The sequence below is a fragment of the Equus quagga genome, chromosome 4 (genome assembly GCF_021613505.1).
Source record: "Equus quagga isolate Etosha38 chromosome 4, UCLA_HA_Equagga_1.0, whole genome shotgun sequence".
In the NCBI taxonomy this organism is placed as follows: Eukaryota; Metazoa; Chordata; class Mammalia; order Perissodactyla; family Equidae; genus Equus; species Equus quagga.
Window position 1 is genome coordinate 27021462 of NC_060270.1, and position 26623 is coordinate 27048084.

A 26623-nucleotide genomic window follows, 5' to 3' on the forward strand; every position below is an offset into this window, starting at 1 on the left:
AGTAAAACCACACATCTATGGACAGCTAATTTTCGACAAGGGAGCCAAGAACATACAATGGAGAAAGGAAAGTCTCTTCAATAAGTGGCATTGGGAAAACTGGACAGCCACATGCAAAAGAATGAAAGTAAAACGTTATCTTACACCTTACACAAAAATTAACTCAAAATCATCAGGTCTTGCATGTAAGACCTGAAACCATTAAACTTCTAGAAGAAAACACAGGCTGTATGCTCTTTGACACTGGTCTTAGTAGCATATTTTCAAGTACCACGTCTGACTGGGCAAGGGAAACAACAGAAAAAATTAAAAAATGGGACTACATCAAACTAAAAAGCTTCTGCACAGCAAAGAAAACCATCAATGAAACGAAAAGACAACCTAACAATTGGGAGCAGATATTTGCAAACCATATATCTGATAAGGGGTTAATATCTAAAATATATAACGAACTCATAAATCTCAAGAACAGAAAAACTAACAACTCAATTAAAAAATGGGCAAAAGATCTGAACAGGCATTTCTCCAAAGAAGATATACAGATGGTCAACAGGCACATGAAAGGATGTTCAACATCATTAACTACCAGGGAAATGCAAATCAAAACTGCAATGAGATATCACCTCACTCCCGTCACAATGGCTATAATTAACAAGACAGGAAACAGCAAGTGTTGGAGAGGATGTGGAGAGCAGGGAACTTCTCCTGCGCTGCTGGTGGGAGTGCAAACTGGTGCAGCCACTATGGAAAACAGTATGGAGATTCCTCAAAAATTTAAGAATAGATCTACCATATGATCCAGCTATTCCACTGCTGGGTGTTTATCCAAAGAACATGAAAACACGAACGTGTAAAGACACATGCACCCCTGTGTTCACTGCCATTATTCACAATCATTGCAACATTATTCACAATAGCCAAGACTTGGAAGCAACCTAGGTACCCATCAACGGATGAATGAATAAAGATGATGTGGTATATATACACAATAGAATAGTACTCAGCCATAAGAAACGATGAAATCCAGCCATTTTTGACAACATGGATGGACCTGAGGGTATTATGCCAAGTGAAATAAGTCAGAGGCAGAAAGTCAACTACTGTTATGATCTCACTCATTAAGTAGATGATAAAAACAACAACAAACAATCACATAGAGACAGAGATTGGATTGATGTTTTACCAGAGGAGGACAGGGGGAGATTAGGCACATATGTGTGGTGATGGATGGTAATTAGTCTTTCGGTGGTGAACATGATGTAAGCTACACAGGAATTGAAATATAATGATGTACACCTGAAATTTATATAACAGAAACTAATGTTACTGCAATAAATAAATAAATAATATAATTTTAAAAAGAGTAATAAAACAAAACAAAATAAGAAAAAAAAGGATAACAGTGCTATACAGAATCACAAATCAACAGGCTACAAGAGATTGGAGCTCATCCTGCAGGACACTTCAGCTCTCCAGATCTGACGGGAAGCAGAACTGGAGATCCCTTCTCTGACTACCCTAGTGTGGTTGTCTGCATTACTCATCCGCATGCGGCAAGCACTGCAAATATTTTGCCTTCTCCCCTAGATGTAAGCTCCTTGAGAACAAGAGCTATGAGACAACGCATATAAAGCTCTTAGCCTGGTGATTGGCACCCCTTTGATGGTGGCTATGATCAATTCGATTATTCTTTTGAACTCCTGGCAAGAGCTCACAGGGACTATCGTTCACATCCAGTACAAAAAATTCATCCATGCAACCTATGATCAAGAGGTTCATGGCACTCTGACAGTGCACCACAAAGCAATTTCCATTTCTTTTTCTTTTTCTTTTTTTTGATGGGCCGGACACAGAAGAGGAGATTATTCATAAAGACCAGCTGAGTGGATGACTCTCCCAGAAGGTGGACTCTCTCCCAGTTGGAAAACGTGTCCTACTCATTCCCAAAGTCGCAGAGCTCACAGGCAAGAGCCCCCAGCTCGCCATCCCTTGAAATCTCTAAGGCAAGAAAGGTTGGGGAACCTTGGTCAGCACTGCTGGGAGACCGTAAACATATCTGACCTCCTTCGAGACTAACCCAGCAGGTGGTCTGGCTGGCCACCCCCTCCTGCCGGCCAGCCTGCCCTCTTCCACCGCCCCAACCCCTCCCCCCCAACCACCCCCGCAGCGCAGTTCCCTCTAAGATGCCTGCTCTCTGTTGAGTGCTGAGCCGCTGAGCCGCTTGCTCTCCATGTGACTTCAGTTTCCGTCCGTTCCTTCCGCAAGTGCTAAAATAATCTGATGCTCCAGAGACAGGAGGCAGCCCAGCCCCGCGTTCGGCTGCTCTCGAGGAGGCCGGAGCCCCGGGAGAGGATGCGCCCCGCGGAGCCGCCTGGGCCTGCAGGAGCCGTGAGTATTTCCTGCGTGGCCGCCTCCCCGCGGGGCAGCCGCGGCCCTCCTGGAGGTGGGCGAGCTCGGAGGGGTTGGGTGGTAGGAGGTCAGCGTGTGTGGCCCACAGCTTGGGGCTGACGGGGAAGTTGTGGCTGCTGCATTCAAGCTCCGCTGCTTTCGTCCTCGGTGCAGGGGTACAGCTCTGGGTGGGGGTGGAAAGTCCTCTCTCTAGGAGCACTTAGCGCTGAGAAAGGTGGCCTGATGTAGTGGAGACAGCGTGGGCTTCAGAGTCGAACCTGGGTTTAATTCCCGGCTCCATGGGGAGAATTTCTGAACCTCAGTTTCTTCATCTGCAAAATGGGAACGATCCTGCTCCCTCCCTGGGTGCCCTGGATGTAACGAGGTTACTCTGTGAACGCTCAGCACGCTGAGTGCTTGGGTTTTTTTTCTTGCTCTGCAACATGAATTGAGAGTCACCGTGTCATAGGAAGACAGTGAGACTGATTAACAGCAACACATCGTTGTGGATGCCTTCCACGTGCAGGCGTGTTCACAGGGGCTGGAGACAGAGCTGTGAAGAAGGCAGGCGAAGTCCCTTCCCCACAGACCGTTTGTCCTTGGGAGAGTCCCTAGGGGTCTCTTACTTGGACCCACAGCCAGTAAGTACCAGAGGGAGACTAGATCCCCAGCCTCTGTGACCCGTTGTTCAGTGCTTTTCTGTGACCCTTGCAGCCTCTCCATGTGGGCCAGATTCAAGAGGGTTCAGTGTATATCCCCATGCACTCAGGAGTTAGGCAGAAGTAAGGAGCCACTGACCGGCCTCCATGCCGCCCTCAGAACAGGCTGCCAGCTCACTTTTCTCCTGAGAGAAGGTGAACACGTGCCCAGCGGTGGCTGGGACTCTAGAAGGCTGAGGCAGGGTCCTAAGAATGGAACCCCTGGGTAGGGCTGGTGTCTGGCTGTGCGCTTCCCGGGGGAGTGACGGGACTCCCCTGGAGGTTTCTGCCACGATGGGTGCAACTTACTGGGAGTCTGGACGGTCGAAAGACTCCCGAGTCTATAGAGCTGGCCTTCCAAGAGCTCCCGTGCGCCTTCACCTACTGGCTGTGCTGCTCTCTGTTTCTGTGGATGTGGATGGTTGGCTGGGTTTCATAGCCCTGAGGCTTATTTACTTTCCTCATACACTCCGGAGGTTTCTACATGTATGTCTCAGGGTTCCTAGAGCGGATTATAGAATGATGGGCCTAGAAAAAACCCTCGACTCCTGCCTCTAGGTTAAACGAAAACAAAAACCTGTTTCACAAAGAGAGTGCTTTCATCTAACGGGTGCCCGTTAGATGGGAACTTCGTGAAAACCCATATAAACCTGATCCCACATTGTCCTTAAGCCCGTCATTGAGAACAGGAGCCTCCCAGACAGGAGAGCAGGCTCCTGGTGTCTTTGTCTTGGGGCCTGTGTCGGGAATGCGTGGACCTGTCTCTGGGCTTGTTGAGTTTTTTGGAAGAGTGATGCTGGCACTGATTATAACCTGCATCCCGGCCACAGTGAGCATCCCCATCACAGAGGGGAAACTGGACTCTCGGATGGACAACTTCTTGTGCCTCACATCTTGCTCAGATCACGTTGTGACCACATAAGTGAGGGGAGGGTGGGCTTTCAACCATGACTGAAAAACATCATCTTTCTCAGGACGTGCTTGTATGCTCAATGATGCTCACTCATGTGTCTGCACATCGGTGACAAATATTTTTGCCTTTGGCAGAATTTCTTTATTATACTCATCACCCTCCCTCCCCCGCAAACCATTATTCTCAACTTCATCTTCAAACAAATGTCATGTGTTCAATGTGTGGGGGTTTCTGGGCTAGCTTTAGGTGGTGATCTCTGAAAGCTCAGAGAGGTGAGGAAAGGGAAAAAAGGACATTGATGCTTGGATCTTATTAAGCCTCACAAGCAAGAGTAAACCCAAGTTCAGGGTCTTTTAGTTGCAAATGACGAAAACTCAACTGAGTTTGACTTCAGCAAAAAAAGAAAATTTATTGTTTCAAATAACCAAAAAGTCTATGGGAAATAGCTTCAGGCATGGCTGGATCCAGGTGTTCAAACATTGCCGGGAATCTATCTATCTTCATTCCTCAGCTTTACTTTCTTCTGCATAGTCTTCATTATCAGGCAGGTCCTCAAGTTGGTGGCAAAGATGGCTGCCTGCAGCTCCAAGCTTAATTTCCACCAGCTTGGCATCTGAAGCAGGAAAAGAAGACCTCCTTCCCAATAGTTCTAACAACCACCCTTGGATTGATGCTCATGAACTTGGCGCCTCTGATGTACCTATTATAAACCAGTTACTATGGGCCCAGTCTTGTTCAGAGGCCCCAACTGGAGCCAGGAGTTGAGATCAGACCCAAAAGAACATGGACTTCTTCAGAAAGGAAGGGGTTTGGTTGCACTACAATGTACATATCCTTCATACTATTGAACGATACACTTAAAAATGGTTAGGGTGATAAATTTTTTTAGTGTATTTTACCACAAATAAAAGTTTTAAAAGTAAAAGAAAGGAAAGGAAGGAAGGGGTGGTTTCCTCAAAGAGGAATTGAGGAGTTGTTACAGAGGAGAAATGCGAGTGGGCAAAAGCAACTGATTTCCAGAGCAAATGGAGTCGGGTGCTGAGGCCACACCACGTGTGTCTTCTCACTTCAGTGCCTGAGTGACTTCACACTGAACAAAGGGAATCAGGAGGAAGTAGAACCCTGTCATGGTTCTCACCAGGGAGGTGGGCATGAGGAGCAGGGCTGGTCCCAGTGATGGGCTAAATGCGGCCACAAAACCCTCTGAGGACACAGGGACTCCCACCTCCAGCCCCAACCGACAAGGTCTCCTTGATCCGATGCTGTGCCCTGTGCCCCAAGCAGCTTTCTGCTGCCAACTCCAAGAAAGACAGGAGTCAGAAGGGGGTTTCTCCCCTGAAGACAGCACTTGGGGCTCTGCCTTTCCAGCCTGGCTCTTCTCAAGCAGGACCTAAGCGTCTGAGGCAGCCCAGCACCCCAGTGTAGGGGTCCACGTCATTTCTCCAGTAACCTCATGTCACTCCATTTGAGTTGTCGGGCTGGACACTGGCTCCTCCTGATTCTCCCTGATGTCGCCCCTCTTCTGGTCCAGCCCTGATCCCGCAGGTCTCTCCTGCCTTTTCAGTGTTGTCTCCTGGTGGTCCCACCAGACGCCTAGGCTGAGCTCTCTCCCTCTGCCTGCAGGGCCAGTGGCTAGCGGGTCTTTCCCGGCCTGGCCCTGGGCCCCATTCTTCAGCTTCAGACGTGTTAATGGTCATCTTCTCGCTGCCCAGCCTGGCACCCTGAGACCTCCTCATGGGACTCCCCTGATGGCCTTTCTCTTTTCCTAGGCTCTTGCATCCTCAGGTCCCTAACCTGAAGCTTCCACTTTAGCTAATAATACTGACTTCTTATTTCCTTCTAAATTGCCAGTTTTTCCTGGGCTTTCTAACTTCTTTTGCAGAACCTCTGAAGGCCCTCCTCTTTGTCATAGATACACTCCATGGCATCGACAGGTTGCCTCATCCCCACGAAAGACCATGACTGCGTGAACACTCAGGGGTGCTATTCAGATTATCAAACACCACCTGGTACAGGCAGGCACTGGCCAATCAGAATGGACCTTGTCTTCAGAAGCTGGGTCAGGTGTTACCTCCTTGGTTGCTGGATCGTGGCTGGGGCCCTGGGAGTTCTGAGAGGGGCCAGACAGCTGGAGTGAAGGTTCAAGGGGTAGCTGTTTACGAACAAGTACCTAGCGGTGCAACCCAGCTGAACAGTCACTCGTCATCTACTCCCCAGACAGGTGCATTGCCAGCACCTCTACCTGGGCCAGAACTCAGCCCAGGTTTTGGCTTCGCTGTCTGCAAGCTATGTGACTTGAGCAGTTCCCTTTGGCCTTTTCAAGTCTTGGATTCCTTTTCTGTAAAGTGGAGATAATAAGCAGAGCCTGGAACATAGGTATTTGCACACTAACGTTCATAGCAGCATCATTCACAATGGCCAAAGGGTGGAAATGACCTAAATGTCGACTGAGGGATGAATGGATAAACAAAATGTGGTATATGCGTACAGTGGAATATTATTCAGCCATAAAAAAGGAATGGAATTCTGATACATGCTATAACATGGCAGGACCTTGAAAACATGCTAAGTGAAATAAATCAGACAAAAAAGGGCAGATATTACATGATTCCAGTTATATGGTTCCACTTATGTGGGGTACCTAGAATAGATAAATGTATAGTGAAGAAAGAATAGTGGTTGCCAGGGGCCGAGGGCCAGAGGAATGGGGCATTACTGTTCAATGGGCACGGAGTTTGAATTTGGGAGGGTGGAAAAGCACTGGAGATGGGTAATGGTGAGGTTGTATAACAATGTGAATGTGCTTCATGCTCCTCAAAAGGAGTTAAATGGTAAATTATATGGATATTTTACCACAAGAAAAGATGGAGATGATAATGCCTACTCTGTAGAACTGTTGCAAGTATTCAGTGAGATCAAATGTCCATCAGAAGCCTTTGTAAACTCAAGTGCTACTATTATTGTAGAATTCCCTAGAAATTATTATTTTTGGGGAAGGAGGGGATTTTTTAAAAAAATTCCCATTCCTCTGTGAACACAATAAGTTTTAGAGAAAAAAAAAATCAGCCTTAGAACAGGTAGCCACCTTGCAAGTACAATTCAAGAAATTTTGAAAAGGATGAAATTATCTCCCCATCAGCTTGAAACTATACCATGAAAACTTTATTATTTTTCGTCATTACCTGTATAAATTCCCATTGAAGAGCAGTGCAGGAAAGAGGATATCAGTCATTCACACTTTAGTGTAAGCTGCTTTCCTCCTAATTCTGGCTTAGAACACTAAGACAGTGATTATCTAGTCTTTTTTTTTTTAATAAGACAGACTTTTATCCCCCAAATAGAATAGCTGACTTTGCATTCTCAATCAAGTTGAGATTAAATTAATTAATCTCAGAAGATTGAAAAAGTAGGAACTTTTTTTTCAAGTTAAATCACTGGATATGCATTCAGTAGTATTTAGGGGGAAGTGTACTGATGACTGCAATCTATTTTGAAATGCATGAAAAATAACTTGGATTGAAGGATAGCTAGATGGATTGATGTGTGATAAAAACAAGTGTAATAAAAAGTTAATAGTTATAGTAGAATCTAGGTGGTGGGTATACCAATGATCACTGTCAAATTCTTCAACTTTGCTGTATGTTAAAAATTTTTCATAATAAAATAGTGGGGAAAAGTTAAATTACTAAGAGTACCTAGTAGCTCCTCACATTCATTTTCATAAACATAAAAACCAAATAATAAAAAACAAAAAACTTCCATAGGAGCTATAACTATGTCTAATATGCTACCATATTATATGGATTATTGCTCAAATAAACCATTAGGATGTGATGAGAAGGTGACACGTGCACTGGGCCTTGAAGGATGAATAGGAGTTCAGTAGGAAAAGATCAGAGAAAGGGCCTTTCCCACAGAGGAAACAGTGTGTGAAAATTTATCATTTAGTGATAGATAGCAAGTATTCCAGGGTGGCTGGGGTTGTGGTATTGAGGTTGAGTTTTGTTGGACCCACAAGACTAGGTTTAAATTGCAGCTCACACATCCTCTAGCTATATGGCCTAATATAATTAGCTCTGTGAGCCTCACTGTACCGTGTGTAAAATGGTGATGATTTTGTGAGGATTATTATATGGAAAGCACCTGGCACAGGACTTATCCTAAGGTCAACACTCAATAAACATTAGCTATTACAGTTAAGCACCTGGAATGCAATCTGGGAGCTTAAATGCTATCCCACTGAGCTGGTCAGTTCTCAGGAATCAATATTGTTTCATTCCTCAGTTGTGCTCTTTCTCAAGGAAACCAAGGTGGAATGGGGGTGGCGTATTTCCACTCTGGTCAGTAAGCCTCAGTTATCACCTGTAACCCCTGCCCATCGTCTCCCAGACTCTGGGTGGCCTCGCCTCTGAACATCCCCAGGTCCACACTCTGCGGCTCCCACGGATGGGAGAAGGGACTGCCACGGCACTATTTCGTTTGTTTCAGCACCAACTCCCTGTTTGCACAGAGGAACTCTGCCTTCCCCGTAATTCCAACACTACCTTGTCTTACCCCAGAAAGTGTCCGCCCCGCTGTGGGAGCTCCCGCGGGCCTTGGAGGAACTGGTTGGGGTCACCCTCCTTCCCACACTTGAAATGAAATCCACAGCATTTCCTTTTGTGGACAAAGCTTTTGCACACACATTCTCTCATTCGGTCTTGACACAACCCTGTGAGGGGGGCGGGGCTGTTGTCACCCATGACCACCATGGGAGTGAAGTGACCTGACAGAATAACCTGCGACACTGAAAGGAAATGACAAGTTGAAGCTAAAGCATTATTGATTGGGTGCCTATCCACCGAGATTGTGTGGGTCTCTCGTATACAAAGGTGACACCATGGAACTACCACCAGCCATGTGAGAGCAAGGTGTTACCTCCCCAGTGGGAGCAGATTTGCATTACTTAAGACCTGTGGCCAGATGCAGCCTGTGGCCGTGGAACTGGACAGAGCGAACTGACCTCTGTTGGTTCTAAAGGGCTGACCCTGACCACACAGGGAAGCAGTGACTCATTTGTAGCCCTGAGGAAACGAAGTTGAGCAGGACAGGGCTGTAAGTGGAGCTCCACACACCGTCTGCCTTGAGTCTCCGTAGGAAGAACCCAAGGGGAGAAGACCTGCTTTGGTCCTCCAGCTGCCCTCCAGCCAGAGGCAGAGCCTCCACCCTTCCCAGACAAGACTCTTCTACAAGCCAGGGAGCCCTGGCCGACCAGGTGTGCTAGCCCAGGGTGAGAACAAGAGATCTGGGTGTTAAACCAGTGCTTGGAAACCATTGTGCTGTGTTCCCTGTGGCACCTTGTCCATATCAGTCATCTCTCTGGCCTGAGTGTTCTCACCTCCAAAATCGTGGGGGACAGTCCCTTCAGAAACACTACAGTTCTTCTCAAGAGGATGGTCAGTCACTAAATTTGAATGAAAATGCATTTGCCAGAAGAGGCATGTGCAACAGAACTGTCCTCTCTCACGCAGATTCTCAGGACCACACATGCAAGGAGCATCCCGACAAATTCAAAGGACAGAACTCCTCACTAACTTGTCCAGGCTTAGTGGGGGATCCAGGCAAATGTAAAGGGGCCCAAATAGTACAACCAGCCGCTTACAAAGCAGTTTGCTCCCACCCTGGGTGTGTTTAAGCACAAGCAGGTTGAACAATCTGCTGGGAACAAGGATGCCGTAATGATGACAAAGACTATTTTTTTAACTTGCTTTAAAACTTGTCATAATCTGGTAACAACCTTGCAACACAGGCGTTTTGATTCCCTTTTTACTGGGGAGGAAATTGAGGCCAGGAAGTTGGGTGATGTACCCAAGTTCAGAGCCAGACTTTGAAGCCATTCCAGCTGGCCCATTAGCCTGGCTCCTCCTTCATCCTTAAGCGCCTGTCCAGGGGCTGGGCTAAGAATGTGCAACCCCAAATAGAAACTCCTGAACTCTGAAAAAGAAAAGTAATGCCTATAATAAAACATATCTGAGTTATTAGTCCTGATATTTTTCTCCATTTACTTCAAACATGATCGTTTTAAGCACATTCGCGATAATTTCAGTTCTAAGTACCCATAAGGAATTCTCTATTTTAGTGATATTTATTAGGCTCTGGTTATGACATATATTTTAAGTAATAATAGATTGGTTCTACTCTTTTAAAACTTGTCTTAATACAGTAATTGAAGTTGATCCTTGGGAAAACATAAAATACAAAGATGCAAAAATACAGATATGGAAAAAGTAAATATCAGGTGTAATTCCCCCCACTGTTAAGAGGCTAGTGTGTATCCTTTCAAGTATTTTCTGTGCACGTCCAGTTGCCTGCATATTCTTTGGACAAACTTGAGATTACACTATATATTCTGTTTTGTACTCTCCTTTTTTTCTTAATAATATTTTATTATGAACATCTTTCCATGTCAATAAATATATTGCTGCCAAAGCATTTTTAACTGCGGCACATTATTCCTATGATATCGTTGTATCATAATGTATTGAACCAATCTTCCCATTGTTGCACTTTTAGGTGGCTTCCACTTTTTTGTTATTATTGCTAATGTTGCAGGGAATATTTCTGTAAAAATATTTTTACATACATTTTAATTCTTTAGGATTAATCCCTAGAAGTGGAATTACTGAATAAAAATAATCTACATTTTCAAGGTCTTTGATAGATCGTTCTAAATTGTCTTTCAGAAAAAGTGGGCCAATGTGCTCTCCTACCTTTAGGGTGTAAGAGAGTTCCGGGGTGCGAGGGAGATTCAAAAGCCATTGTGTTGCCTATATTTTAACAAATTCATTATTAAGAGAGAAAGACAGAGAAGCAAATCATGAGATCTGAATTCACACATTGCCTTTCTGAGCGCTCTGTTGCCCCAACCCTCAATTTGCAAGTTCTTGTTTAATGCATCCACCATCTAAATATCGATTCTTTGTAAAATTTAGGGTCGTGTTAATTCAACCAAAGAATACAACTGGTGCTTTACTTTTATAACTATTCTTCCCTTTCTTTCACATGAAATTCCAAAACCAAAATTAAAAAATCTTTGGATTTGAAAGTACACATTTTGGACATTTCTCCAAAGAAGGTATAGAAATACGTCAACAAACTGATGAAAAATGCTCAACATTATTAGTTATAAGGGAAGTGCAAATCAAAACCACAAAGAGAGAGCATTTCACAGCCACCAGAATGGCTATAATAGAAACGGCAGAAAATAAGCGTTGGTAAAGATGAGGAGAAAGTGGAACAGTTATACCCTGCTGGAGGGAATATAAAATGGTGCGGAAACTTTGGAAAACAGTCTGGCAGTTCCTCAAAGTTAAACACAGAGTTACCGAATGACTCAGCAATTTCCCTCCCAGGGTATATACTCAAGAGAGCTGAAAACATATGTCCATACAAAAACTTGTACGTGAATATTCATAGAAGTATTATTCATAATAACCAAAGGGTGGGAAAAACCAAATGTCCATCAACTAATGAATGCGTAAACAAATGTGGTCTATCCATACAGTAGAATATTATTCAGCCGTAAAAAGGAATGAAATACTGACACATGCTACAACATAGATGAACTTCGAAAACATTGTGCTAAGTGAAAGAAGCCAGACACAAAAAGCCACATGTTGTCTGATTCAATATAAATAAAATGTCCAGAATAGGCAAGTCCATAGGAATAAAAATTAGATTAGTGGTTGCCAAGATGAAGGAAGTGACTAATGGTATAGGGTTTCATTTTGGGGCGATGCAAAGGTTCCGGAATTAGATAGGAGTGATGGTTGCACAACTTTGTGAATATACTAAAAACCATTGAACTGTACACTGTAAAAAGGTGAATTTCATGGTATGTGAATTATATCTCAATTTTAAAAATACACATTTTGGCTTGCCTGTAGGGAAAGTGGGCACAGAGTATCTTTAAAATTTTGTAGACGTCTTTCTTAGATGTCTAGGTAATCAAAGTGATCTTAAATTCTCTATTCAAAAGTTGAAGAGTTTTCACCTTGAATTTAAAGTTTAAGCCAAAATGTCATTCTGGCTTTTTTCCTTCGCTCTCTCCCTCCCTCTCTCTCTCTCTCTCCCTATCCTCTCTCTTTTTTTCAGGCTATATTTTAAGCATTAAATACATATTACTCAACTATTTGCTTGGTGTAAGTCCAATTTCTCCAAGCAGAAATCATGCAAATCAAATTAGTTTTATGTGCAGATTCTCATAAAATAGAGATGATGTCTACAATCATCTAACAAAATGATTTGTCAGTACCCAAAAGAAATCAATTTTCCTGTTTCATGAATCTAATTGTTTTAGAATGCACTTTTTAAAAACAGTTTGTGCCTTTACTTGTTAGTTTTTTGTAACTTTTTATTTTGAAATCATTTTGAACTTACAGAAAAGTTGCAAGAACAATACGAAGAGTTCCCATAAATTCTTCACCCAGATTCACCAATTGTTAACATTTTGTCATATTTGCTTTCTCTCTTTGTTTATATATATATATATATGAAATTTCTTTAAATATACATATACACATAATTTTTTCTGAATGATTTGAGGGTAATGTTGCAGACATCATGCCCCTTTATCTCTAAATAATTAGTGTATATTTTCTAAGAACAAAGATAGTCTCTTACAATGACCAAAATCTGGAATTTTAACATTGGTATAATACCATTATTTCATCCATTGTCTGTATTCAATCTTGCCCGGTGCCCCAGTAAGGGCCCCACAGTAGTGTGATCATTTGGTTAAGGAGGTGTCTGCCAGTTTCTCCACTATAAAGCTGCTAATTTTGTCTTCGTAAAATTAATAAGTAACTTGTAGGGAGATTCTTTAAGACTATGTTAATATCTTGTTTCCCAACAAATTTTCACTCTTTAGCTTTACCATCCCCTGATGATTCTTGCCTGTAGGATGCACTTTGAAAAATATATTCCTGGATTCAGATTTCAGCTACTTTCTCTAATTTTCAGGTAGCATCATAAAGCTTGCTTGTGCTTTTTTGAAATATCATGTCGAATTTCATCATTTGCGTTTAAGCTTATTAAAGAACGCAAGTCCTGTTTTAGCTAGGTCCCTTTTGTTGGCAAAATGCGACACTTAGGCCAGCTACTGGGGCTGGTGGTGGGGGATACCATCATGAGAAAACAAGGAGCTTGGAAATGGACCCGGTGCTGTAAACGGCCATCAGGGACCCCGAGAAACAGCCTTAGAGCCCCTTCTCTCCACCCTCTCTCCCAGCCTGCGTGGTCCGCCCTCTTATTCTTTCTGTCCCATCTTCTCTGATCTCTGCCCTCTGTTGACTGTTCATTCTTTTCTGTTCACATGCCTAGTCATCTACCTCATAGTGTCTGCTTCCTCATGGTAGGATCCCTCAAAAACTCAGCTCAACCTTCTCTCTCTGTGTCTCTTGACTCCACTTTCCACTGCTAATTACCTAAGTCTCTCCCTTGTCTCTCTGCACGGGGATCACTCACAGGGTGCTGGCCGCATGTAAGGATTGACCTCCTCTGGTCAGGTGCTTCCCCAAGATTCTGTCAGCTTGGTGGAGGTGGAGGTGGTGGTGAGGTCATGTGCTGCTCCTGAGGGCTGCCCCTCCAGAGGGACACTAGGTGTGATGGACAGAGCAGTCGATCTTGACAGTGGAAGTTACATTAGTACATCAACCATATTACTTGAACCACAATCAGCACATGTGATCTAACACTTCTGTGCTCCTTGCAGGTGTGAGAAGCTGTCTGAAAGCTCTAGTTTGAATGTCAAAATGTTAGAATTTTCAAGATATTTTTAAGGTTTATGTGTATATGTATTTTAAACTTAAATGTTTACTGAGCACCTTTCTGTGAAGAATATTTGAAAATTGTACATTCCTGGAAATTTGGGTTAAGAAGTTACCATAATTTCCCCTCTCCTTTTTTTTTTTTTTTTGGTGAGGAAGATTGGCCCTGAACTAGCATCTCTTGCCAGTCTTCCTCTTTTTGCTTGAGGAAGATTGTTGCTGAGCTAGCATCTGTGCCAATCTTCCTCTATTTTGCATGTGGGATGATGCCACAGCATGGCTTGACCAGTGGTGAATAGGTCTGCCCCCAGGATCCCAATGGAACACATGAACTTAACCTCTATGCCACCGGGCTGGCCCCTCCCCTCTCCTTTTAAGAACTCCAACATTTGTTTCATTTTCCCCATTTTTTTAATTTTGAAAAATTTCAAACTTACAGAAGAGTTAAAAGAAAGCACAATGCTAAATTTGCTGGTTTGTAATATTTTTGCTTTAATTTTGTCTCTCTCTCTCTCTATTGAGCTATTTGAAAGTAGGTTACATAAACTGTAGACATCATGAAATTTCACCCGTAACTACTTCTGCATGCATTTTCTAAGAATAAGGACACTTTTGTACATAAGCACAGCATCATTATCATGCCTAAGAAAACTAGCAATAATCTGATAATGTATCTGTACATAATACTATCTGAAAACACATCATTCAGTATACATGTAAATTTTCCCAATTGCCTCAAATTTTTCTTTTAGATTTTTTTTAAAAAATCTAAAATCTCCTCAAGGTACATGCACTGTACTTGGTTATAATTTTCTTAGTCACTTATGATTAGACCTCTCCCTTCTCCCCTCTCTTGTCTTTCTTTGTTTTTCAAGACTGATTTTTCTGAAGAGTCCAAGCCAGTTGTCTTGTAGGACATCGTGCAGCCTGGATCTGTCAGACTGTCTCCTCGTGACAGAGTTCAGGGCAAACATTGCTGGCAAGGGTCCTACCGAGATGGAGCTGTTCGCCAGGCACCGCCCCTGGAGGCTCAGGGTGCAGGTGGACTCCCCATGGGAGATGCTAAGTTTCAACGTTTGGTGAAGGTTGAGGTCACTGTAATTTTTTGCCAAGAATCAAAGAGACCCAAGCTGCTTGCCTGAGGCTCTCAAATACTGGGTAGTAGGAATTGTTTGAAGTGGTCACAGACTGGGTTTCTGTTCTTTGTTCTCTATTCTCTGTGGTCTGTGACCAGCTGCCCTTCCCTTTCTCCCAGGATCCCAGGTGGGATTCGCTCTTTTATTTATTTATTTGTGTGAGGTAGATTGTCACTGAGCTGACATATGTGCCAATCTTCCTCTATTTTATGTGGGGTGCCGCCACAGCGTGGCTTGACAAGCAGTGCTAGGTCCATGCCAAGGATCCAAACCCGTGAACCCAGGGCCACCCAAGCAGAGCGCATGAACTTGACCACTGCGCCACTGGGCCGGCCCCTTGCTCCTTTATTTTAAAGCAGACACGCTTTCTGTGGAGCCCTCTAACCAGCACCTGTGCCTTTTGTGTTCATGGTGTCACATTCACACCCCACCCTTGTGCATCCTGTGCTTCTAGAGGTTCCTTCCCCCCAGACCAGTCTGTAAATATTTCTTTCTAACACCAAATACCTCGGAGGGTTATTCACTTTCTCCAAAGATCTCTTTCTTTAAAGCTTTTTCAGCTTATTTGATTGAGAAAATCCTTAATTACATGCTAATATATGTGTAACACTTGCTAATAGCGCCTTTAGCAAAGAGGTTGCGGTCCAGCTCTGGCGGCAGCTGCTGTAGTAGGAGCAGCTGGAGAAGGCGGGGAGGTCAGAGAGTCGGGGAGGGAGGAGCTGATATTCAGGGTGCCCTGAATACTAGAAATCCAGCACCCTCTCCTGAAAGCAAATCAAAAAACCCCAATGAAACAAAACCAAAACTCAGGTCAGAGTTACTCCTTGGTACTCCCAAACCTTGAGTACAAGGAGACCCTTTTGTGGGCAAAAGTACCTGTGGCTGGGCCCTTACCTGATGGTTGTATTTTCCTGTCAGCTGATTAAGACATTACATTAACGACAGAAAGCTACTTGGAATTAATAACCCTTAAAAAAAGAAGCTATATTTTATTAATATCGGAAAATGTACATACGTTTGAGAAAAATAGTATATATGTGTGTGTTTGTCAGAGAACCTGATAAAAATAGGGATGCTGCTGCTTTCCTGAACTATGTTGATTCTTGTGATGAGAGGGACATGGAAATTCCAGGACTTCAAGATGCAGAGCCCACTGAAAAGGTTTCACGCACCCTTTCTTCCCTGTCCATTGCAAAAGCAGGCATCAGGCATATGTCCCCTGGATTGGAGCCACTCTTAGCCTGCGTGTGGCTGTCATCTTCCATCCAAGCAATCCTGAGCCCGGAACCGATGTACATTCTTCCTCCTAACTGTTAGTGTTCTCTTGTTTTGGAAAACAGACTCAATTCATGTTGTTTTTGTGAAATGAATCTGTTTTCACCACTTATTTATTATGACCGGATCTAGAGAGAGAAAAGCCAGACAAAAAGCCATATTGTCTCTCTGCCTAAAAAGGAACGCTCTTTATAGAGAAGGGATGGATATGGGGTTGAATCCCAGGTTTCCGTGATAACCAATTAGAATGCATAGTCTCAAGACTAATGGTTACATAGGGAATACCATTAAGCATTTGAGATCTTAATATTTCAAGGACTTCTTAGAGAAGAACCGGCGAGGACGTTTGTGATGACCGGACGCAAACAGAATAGTTAGAAGATAAAGAAGAAATATAAATGCAACACTAAGAGGACTTCACTTTGACAGGACGTACGATTTATAATCCTATATCTCCAAGTCAGATACGTTACAGACACAGTACAGAATCTTGTCTCTTGATAGCACCTGGTTCAATAGTGTCTTGTCTTTCAAAGCTTTTCGCTAATTAGAAGCTCACAGTCTCTGGCTTTAACCATGATCATGTTAACCATGATTGGATAAAAGATGTAGAGAGAATTTATAGAAATTGTTAACTGAACAAAAGAATATACAATGTATAGACTATTTAAAAGAGAATGGAACTTAGCATTTTCTGCCTCCACACTAGGAAGAAACTCTTCAACTTTGTTATCTAGTTTAAGCAGAGTCTGTTAATGCCACCTGCTTCTCATGTCAGGATCTCAGGTCTTATATAAAGTATTTTCCCAGTGGTCACCCAGACCAGTAGGAGACCTAGTACTTATTGAGACCCTGCTTGGAACTGGGTTGATTTGCAGTTCCATTGTGTCAACCCTGTGGCTCCCGCAGTGGTTCACAGTCCATGAAATGGGAACCGTTGATCCGAGCCCTTTTAATTCTAATGAGGGGAGCTTCCAGGTTACCTCTTTTAAATTATTAATGTCATACTGCCGTGTGTGCCTTCCATCATAAGTGTTTTTCATTCACTTCCCTTTCTCCACCAAAAATGTATCTAAGATGATTTGGCTTAAAAAATGGGTGTATTTTTCAGAAGATGCCAGAGAGATTGGAGTAAAGTGGGACAGTTACTTATTTACACACTTAGATGCTCTCTTTCAGCTGGAGCACTGTTGCGTGGTCCTTACCCAGCTGGAGGGGAAGTAGTCCTATGCACACACGAGAGGGTTCATTGGATCTTCCAAGGAGATTTGGCATCCAACTGTCTGTCTTGTACTCTTTGCAGTGCCATGGCTCTGAGGAAGCCTCCTGCAGCTGCACACTCCAGGAATGGTGTTTCTCAGCCTGAATGGTTATTCTTTTGAAAGTCCTTTATTTCTTTTCAGAGTCATTACAGATCTTTTTTTTTAATACTGCTCCAAGGCCATTCTCACTTACATCATTGTGTCAGTCAGGGTCCAACCAGGAAACAGAGAAACCCAGATTATTTAAAACAGAGGAAATTTAATGCAGGAAATTGGCTACACATGATGGAAAAGGCTGAGAAATCAACCAGAGAATAGACAGTCAACCCAGAAATTAGCAACTTCTGGAAGCTGCGACCTCCCCTAAGTATGGGAAGGATAAGAGGAAGAATGGTGTTACCAGAGCCTATGTAGCTGTTGAATTACCTTGGAGATTACACATAGGAATAACAACCACGTTACCGGCTCATTGGTGTTTGGAACTCATAAATACTAATTATGTTATTAACTACCTTCATAGTTAATGAAGCACTTTCACATATACTATTTGATTCTCATAAAAATTCTGAATAGTTATTATTATCCCATTTTATAGAAGGATTATCTGAGCCTTGGAGACTTTATGTGAATTTCTCAAGGACGAACAGCAAATACTGGAGCTGGAATTCAAACCCTGGTCTGTCCGGTTCCAAATCCTCTCATTTTCCCATGCTGCCTCATGGAGAAGGAGTTGCCCAGAGGGCATAGCAAGAGTTTTTCTGGGCTGGTTGGCTGAGTTTAGGAGGAAGGAGAAAATATGTTTTAAATTTGCAAACGTTTTCTTGTTGACCCAGAAATGAAAATTACACTCTGGGTGTGACACCAGGCCTATCTAGCATTCCAATCTGAAGAGTTACAATCTCCCTGAGGAAGTCGCACTCTTGCCCTGCACACATCTAGATTCAGTATTTCAGTATACGGGCTGGCTGTTCTAGAAGGGTCAGTGTCACAGCAGTGGGTACCATCCCAAGCCCGATAGTGGGGTGAGAGAGGAAGGGAGGGAGCAGGTCCATGGTTCCTATCTCCCTGTCTCTCTTCAATAAAATACAGGACACTCAGTGAAATTTGAATGTCAGATAAACAATGATTTTTTTTATTATATGCCCCAAATATTGAATGGGACATGTTTACACTAAAAAATTATTTGTCGTTTTCCTGACCTTCAAATGGCATCCTGTAATTTGCTAAGTCTGGCGACCTTATCTCAAAGTGGGCAGATGATCCCAAGGTTTTGTGTGTGTGTGTGTATTTGTGTGTGTGTTGGGAGGATACTGAGGAAGGAGCCCATATGGCTCTCATTTTGCCATCTGTCCCTGTGCATGCCATGAGGGAATAATTCCTGCACAGGTGCAGAAGCGGAAGGAGGGTCTGGCAGGGGATTCCCAGTGTCCGGCAAATACTGATGAATTCTGAATTGGAGGTTCCCGCTGTGGTAAGGAGACCTAGCCTGACCCGAAGTGAAGGCTAAAGTTGATTTACCTGGTTTCACTTAGCTTTTCTGTTAGTCTGTGGTGAGTAGTCACTGGTGAGTATTCAAATCTGACTAGTAAGTTAAAATTAGCCTTAGAGATGTGTAAACTTATTCAAAGAAAGAGAAAGAGGAAGGGGCCCAAGATGGCCTGGACATGTCAGGCAGAAAGGTCTGAGGGTCCCGCGGAACAGGTGAGGAGGCTCACGTTAGTGCTGCTGCTGCTGGCCTCAGAGAAAACCAGAGAGCAGACCCTGAGGTCCTTCTCTGGTGGACATCAAGGAGAAGATGGGGCAGGAGGAAGGCCGGGACCAGGCGTTTGCCTCTGATTCTGAGGAATGCGGAGCGAGCAGGGGATGCCACTGGGCTATAAACTCTCCCAACAGGAGGGTAGTCAATTCAACAGCACCTGCAGGGAGAGAAATTACCCTGGGTACTCAGGCTCAGGGAGGGGGTCCTGGGGGTTGCTCCCAGCCCTACCACTAAGTCATCTGGAATCTTGAGTAAGCCATTATTGTCTCTGGGCCTTTCTGTGTTCACCTGGAAAAATGTGATGGTGGAGAATTTATTACATTTCCATTATAGTTTGTCTTAGTTCTAAAGTTCTGTTGGTAGATGCATAGTTTTAAGCCTTCTCATGACTCCTGTTCTGTGCTCACTGGCCAGGCAAGAGGGCTGGTAACCACACTTCATCAATAATCCTCATTTTATCTGAAGATTGCCTTTCATTTTCCCTTAGTTTTTTCTCTCATCTAGGAAAAATATCAACATCCTTTTTCAAAGGGCTATATTCAAATAAGTTAACCAATGAGATCAACTCTTTTCTAAAAGCTTCATGTCAACACAGCACTTAGTAGCTCTATGGGACCAGAGGCTACAATTAATATTTCAATCCCAGTTCACATTCATTCGGCAAATATTTATTGAGCTCAGGCGATGAATCAGGCAGATTCGAGCTTTGGGAGGAAAACTTCAACAGAACTGCAAAACATGGCAAACCCTAGGTGACCTGAGACCTGGTTCCTCAAATCCTTTGCTTCTCTCTTCCGTTGCTGGACTCCTGGGAGTTTCAGTGTTCAGCCACTTGTCCATCAAATGGTAGAGGCGAAAGGAAAATGAGTTCTTGTTGACAGTTGCAGTGAAAGGTTGAAAGTGTTGGCTACCTTGAGGTATTTGAATAATCTGTGGGTTTCCACCTCCCTGTCGCCAGGCCCCCAAGACCAGACATCACTGGGAACTGGCTCCTTCTACTGAGAATGCAAAGCAGCCTTCTAGGATGTCCTTCTCTTACTCGCTTCTTCCTTGTCCTCTGTCCACAGTGCTGCACTTGAGATGGAGTTACTGCTCCTCTGGCTCTGCCTGGGTTTTCACTCCTTGACAGTGGAATGGAGGAACCGAAGTGGAATGGCCACAGCAGCTTCCCAGGGGGGCTGTGAGTTGGTGAGTTTTCCTGGGAACTCTGAGTTATCTGTTGCTCCTGTCTTGACAAAGTTTGGTCCATTTGGAAAGCTGATGGATTGTCAATCAAGGAGAGCTGGGAATGAATCAGTCTGAATCACTGTACCTGCCTAGCATGATACCATGTGCAAGCTGCTCTTTAACTGAAAGTTAAGATGATGCCTGGGAAAAGCCAGGCACTCCCTGCCCCTCCTTTTTCACACCTGCTGAAGACAGAGGGCCCCAGAGACAGGCCTAGGTCAGCTACCTGTAACAAGAATACCTCCTTAAAAATCTGGATGATTGAGTCCCACTAATGGTATCAGAATGTCTGGGTGGAGTTGGAGAAGCCTCGCCTGAGAGTTTGTGTATGAGCCAATAGCAAGTGCTTAACTGTACTGAAGAGAACGCTGCTCACACTGCCCTGCAGAACAACATCCTGGACCACGCTCAGGATTAAGAGCATCCAGGAGTGGATCCCTGAGCTTTTATTGTTTACCATCTCCAGGGCTTTCAGTCTGTGTGTGGAAACAGACTTGGCTCTTAACAACTGAGCACATTTCTAGAAATTTTCTCCTTTGCCTGCAACTCAGGCAAAATCAAAATATCAAAAGTCTGCTTGAGAAATATACATTAATAAACATCCCTTGAATCCTGTTATATACTAGGCACTGGGAAGACAAATTGGATGTCGGGGTTAATACTTACATCCAAAAACTTGTTCTTAAAGCTGATGAATCTTAACTACCCAGCTGATCATGGTTCTTAACCCCTTTTAGTAACCGCTAACCACTATTCTGCAGTGTACTCCAGTATGGGATAGGAGTTATGAGCCAGATCAGGTTTAAACCCGTTTACCTGCTGGTGACATTGGGGCCACTCTGTGCCTCTGTTTCCTCATCTGTAAAACATGGTGGTAATAATAGTACCAACCAATAATACCATACCCTGGGTTGTTATGATGATTCAATGCGTTAATGTATACAAAGCACTCAAAACAGTGTCTTGTGTGTAGTAAATGCTATGTGTTTTATCTATTGTTATTATTATTGTTATTGTTGTTGTTAGTCTCTGCTACACATCCTTCCATTATTCACTCACATGAAAGATTAACTTCACCATAACTAATTCAAGAGTTACCAGGCACAGGAAGAGGAGGGGATAAAGCGAGAGTCCTTCCACAGCCTTTCAGGGTTCAGGCTAGACTCCCTGCCTGACCCTTCCAACCTGGTGGGCAGGAATAGGGACTTGGCTGTGAGTGGACTCAAAGAGTGGATTTCTGTGGCTCTTTTGAATTGAGGGCTGAGGGTGTGAGAGTCCAGGTCCCCTCCATTGCCCCTCCTTGCATTAGCCATGAGATGTTATCATACAGCAGACATGGTGAGGTTTTCTTGGACTCTGGCGGCCGTGTGGTCCTTTTGTGGCACTTCAGTGGGGCCGTAGGGAATTGCAGAGATGTGGCCCCCATGCCTGCAGCAGCTGCGGTGAAACAGGGTCTCACTGCTCGAGGAAAGCCCCTAACCACAGCGTTCTCCAGAGAGTCACTGTTGGAGGGAGACCCACACTTACTCAAATAAAGAAATACACCTTATTTCTGCATGGGGACATTCACTTTTGTAAAGCTGTCAGTTCTTCCCCACATTAGCCCATAATCATAATGCAATCCTAATCAAAACTCCCAAGACTTTGGGGGCGGGGGTGATGTGTAGAAGGAACTTGACAAATTCATTCTAATGTTCATCTGGAAACTAGAAAAAACTCAAATGCTCAACAGTAGGAGATGAATTAATTAGATGATGCTAATCATTATAGCTAACTTTTAATTAAGCATTTATGTGCCAGCTTCTGCGTTGTGTTTTACATAAACACATTGAAACCTCATAAAAAAAAAAACCTTTGAGAAAATTACAAGTATAATTTCCATTTTACAGGTAGAGTAATGTAGGTCCAATTGGTTGGGTAACTAGCCCAAGGTCACCCATTTGATAAAAAGCAGAACCAACATGGACGGACCCTAGAACTCCTGCCCTTAACCACTGTGCTATTCACAGGACGAACTAATATGCAGTTGCTAAAAAGAATGTGATCGAATTTATTTTGATTGCTGAGGCAATATATCTATCACATAATATTGAGGGGAAAAAAGTAGATTAATGAACATTTGTAGAGTGTAGTCTTATTTAAGAAAAGAAAATTTTAAAGATAGATAATATCTTTAGGAACGAGTCCAGAAGGAGGTGTAACCAAAGGTTAGTGGCATTTCTTTGAGGGGAAGGCTGAGGTTGCTAAGGGTTTAATTTTCTGTATCAATTTTTAATTATTAGGAGGTTTTATTTTAACAATCAGATAAAGAACTTGGGGCTTCAAGAGCTTAACTCCTTGCCCAGGGTCCAAAGCTCTTAAGTGGCAGAGCCGAGATTCAGACTTGAGTCTGTCATCTCTTCAAACCCGTCCTTCCCCCTCTGTCAGGATTTTCCTCCCTGTCCCACCACTCCTCTTCCCCCTGAGATTGGGCCCACAATTTTAGGCAATCCCTGGCCTTGTCCTCCTGACCAATCTGTGGAAAGGAATGCCATTGCTCTTCTATCTTATCACTTAAAACTTTTTTCCTGGGCACCTAATGACATCCTGCGGCTGATTGTTTTTTTCCAGTCTCGTAAAATATTGGGCTGAGTTCAAGTATCCTAAGGCTTGTGTGATTTCTGCAGCAAGAACAGGGTCACCCCATCCCTCCTGCTTCCTCCCCCTGCAGTCACGGCAGAACAGCATCCAGGAAAAGTACTGAATGGGGCATGAAGAGTTCTGGGCCCCAGTCCCAGCTCTGCCATTGGCTCTTCACTTCTCCTCTGCAGACTCCATTTCTCTGTACCATTCAGGGTGGTGATGAGCTCTAAAGTCCTTTAAGCTGTAATATTTTTCAATCTGGAGTGTAGAGGAGAGACTCAGGCAGAATCCCTTTGGGAGAAATGAAGATGCCACAGCACCGCTGATTGTTTGGCGGTGTCCCTGTTAGACACACAGGTGCCATAATAGTGATAACAGTGCCATCGTGAACATGGTACTGATAGTGCCCCCGGTGTGTCAGGCACGGCGCAGCCTCTCGTCTAATCTCATGGCCGTCCTCTGATGTAGGCCCTCTCTTTATTCCATTCTTCAGAGGAAATAACAGATTGAGGCTAAATCATTTCCCAGAGGTCACACAGGGAATAAATGGCAGAGGTGACATTCAGACCCAGGTAGAGACCTGGTCCTCCATCCCTCTCAAAGTTGAAACCAAATGCAGGTCCAATTGGCCCCCACTCAGCACCTGATGGACAGGTGCTCGGATCTTCTCTAACACGCTGTGTGTTTTCAGTGGCGCCTGGAAGTCAGCCCCAAGCTGACTATTTCAGTGTGAAGCTAAAGCACAAATTGTTCTACATTTTCCTATCCTTTTTAAAAATTCTCATCTCCAGAGCATTCCCAGCAGATCCAGGAATAGTCTGATGAATGAACTAAGTTTCTGTACATAAACCTGTGCCTCCGAGGCCTCCTCCCTGCTCACCAGTGTCTTTTGGACTTAGGTGGATGGAGTCGCTGACTGTCGAGGGCGGAACCTTGCTTCAGTGCCCAGCAATCTCCCGCCCGACTCCCAGACGCTCATCCTGGATACCAACCCCCTCAAGACCCTGTGGAATCATTCCCTCCAGCACTACCCTCTCCTGGAGAGCCTCAGTCTGCACAGCTGCCACCTGGAGCGCATCAGCCGCGGCGCCTTCCAGGAGCAGGCCCGCCTGCACAGCCTGGAGCTGCCTGACAACTCCCTTTCGGAGAGCTACAAGGAGACGGCAGCTGCCCTCCACGGCCTGCAGAGTCTGCGGAGGCTGGACTTGTCAGGGAACGCCCTGACGGAAGACATGGCAGCCCTCATGCTCCAGAACCTCTCTTCCCTGGAGTCTGTGTTCCTGGCGAGGAACACCATCATGAGGCTGGATGATTCAGTCTTTGAGGGCCTGGGGCACCTCAAGGAGCTGGATTTGCAGAGGAACTACATCTTTGAGATTGAAGGGGGTGCTTTTGATGGCTTAACTGAGCTGAGACACCTCAACCTGGCCTATAACAACCTCCCTTGCATTGTGGACTTTAGCCTCACACAGCTACAGTTCCTCAACGTCAGCTACAACGCCCTGGAGTGGTTCCTGGCGTCAGGTGGAGAGGCGGCCTTTGAGCTGGAGATGCTGGACCTCTCTCACAACCAGCTGCTGTTTTTCCCACTCCTGCCCCAGTGCAGCAAGTTACACACCCTCCTGCTGCGGGACAACAACATGGGCTTCTACAGGGACCTGTACAACACCTCGTCACCACGGGAGATGGTGGCCCAGTTCCTTCTTGTGGATGGCAATGTGACCAACATCACCACCGTCAACCTCTGGGAAGAGTTTGCTTCCAGTGACCTCTCAGAGCTACGCTTCCTGGATATGAGCCAGAACCAGTTCCAATACCTGCCAGACGGCTTCCTAAAGAAAATGCCTTCCCTCTCCCGCCTGAACCTCAACCAGAACTGCCTGATGACGCTCCACATCCGGGAGCATGAGCCCCCAGGGGCGCTCACGGAGCTGGACCTGAGCCAGAACCAGCTGTCAGAGCTGCACTTGGCTCCGGGGCTTCCCAGCTGCCTGAGGAGCCTCCGGTGGTTCAACCTGAGCTTCAACCAGCTCTTGGGTGTCCCCGCTGGTCTTTTCGCTGATGCCAGGAACATCACTACAGTTGACATGAGCCACAATCAGATCTCACTTTGTCCCCAGCCGCCTGGCTTAGACCACGTGGACACCCCCAGCTGTGTGGATTTCAGGAATGTGGCATCTTTGAGGAGCCTCTCTCTGGAGGGCTGTGGGCTGGAGGTCTTACAAGACTGCACATTCCAGGGGACCGCCCTCACCCACTTGGACCTGTCTGGCAATCGGGGGGTTCTGAATGGGAGCATTGCCCCTCTCAGGGGTATTGCCCCCACGTTACAGGTCCTGTCTCTTAGGAATGTGGGCCTCAGTTCCGGCTTCACAGAGTTGGACTTCTCTGGATTTGGCAGTCTGAGGGACTTGGATCTGTCAGGAAATTTCTTGACCAGTTTCCCCAGGTTCAGGGACAGCCTGGCCCTGCAAACCCTGGATCTCCGCAGAAACTTGCTCACAGCTCTTCCCCAGGGGGCTGTGTCTGAGCAGCTCATGAGAAGTCTGCACACCGTCTACCTCAGTCAGAATCCGTATGACTGCTGTAGGGTGGAGGGCTGGGGGGCCCTGCGGAGCCTGCACACCATCGTCGACTTGGCCATGGTCACTTGCAACCTCTCCTCCAAGGTGATTCGCCTGATGGAGCTGCCTGAAGGTGTGCCTCAGGACTGTAAGTGGGAGCAGGTAGACATGGGCCTGCTGTACCTCGTGCTCATTCTTCCCAGCTGCCTCACCCTGCTGGTGGCCTGCACCATCATATTCCTCACTTTTAGGCAGCCTCTGCTTCAGGTAATTAAGAGCCGCTGCCACTGGTCCTCCATATACTGACCTGGCCACGTGCCACAGTTAGAAATCTGGTCTGTGCGTATAAAGACACTTTCTCTGCCAGATCTCAAGATCTGATGCAGAGGACCTATCTGACGAATTGAGATTTAAATTAAAGTTTGGAATGTTTCCATCCTTTAATCACCCAAGTTCTTCCTCCATCATTATGATTCATCCTCATTATCCTGGGAAAATATTTATTAAGTGACATTCTATGAAAATAAAAAATGTGTCTCAAATGTTTTTTAAATCAAAGAAAGTTTGTGTTTTTTCTTTCTTTAATGTTTCTTGATAGTTTCACTTAGATTATTCTTCTGTACCCTTCCTTTGGTGACATCCATGGAGCTAGTGAGAAAGGGTAGCGATGCTGTGCTACCCTCCAGTGTAAACAACTCCGGGAGCAGGTCCTGGGGATGGTGAGAGTCAGTGCCCTGAGGGTGTACCAGGGACAAGAATTTCAGAGCCAAGCTGGAGAGTCTGGGATGGGAACTCTCACCTCCTGTCTTGGCTCGCATGCCACTGCAGCCAGAGTGGGCCTGCAGTAAGGTCCTCTCTGGGTGTCCTGAGGTCCCACGTGGGGTCTCTAGAGGGCAAACGTGACCCTTCCATGGGAAAGTTAAGGGAACAATGACTGGGCCCTGAGTTTATTCATGCAGTAAACCAAATACCA

General features: G+C 44.8%; 1 protein-coding gene across 2 annotated transcripts; it reads left to right on the plus strand.

Moving 5' to 3' along the window:
• Positions 1-2278: 2278 nt before the first annotated feature.
• NRROS (negative regulator of reactive oxygen species) lies at positions 2279-26179 on the plus strand. Of its 2 annotated transcripts, none has more exons than XM_046657803.1 (3): positions 2279-2388; positions 20305-20425; positions 23986-26179. In XM_046657803.1, the coding sequence occupies exons 2-3, from the start codon at positions 20318-20320 to the stop codon at positions 25954-25956; spliced, it is 2079 nt and encodes a 692-aa protein (XP_046513759.1). In that variant the 5' UTR covers positions 2279-2388; positions 20305-20317; the 3' UTR covers positions 25957-26179. The 2 variants fall into 2 exon arrangements, with proteins under 2 accessions (XP_046513759.1, XP_046513760.1); XM_046657804.1 differs by lacking the exon at positions 2279-2388 and adding an exon at positions 2958-3029.
• The last annotated feature ends 444 nt before the right edge of the window (positions 26180-26623 follow it).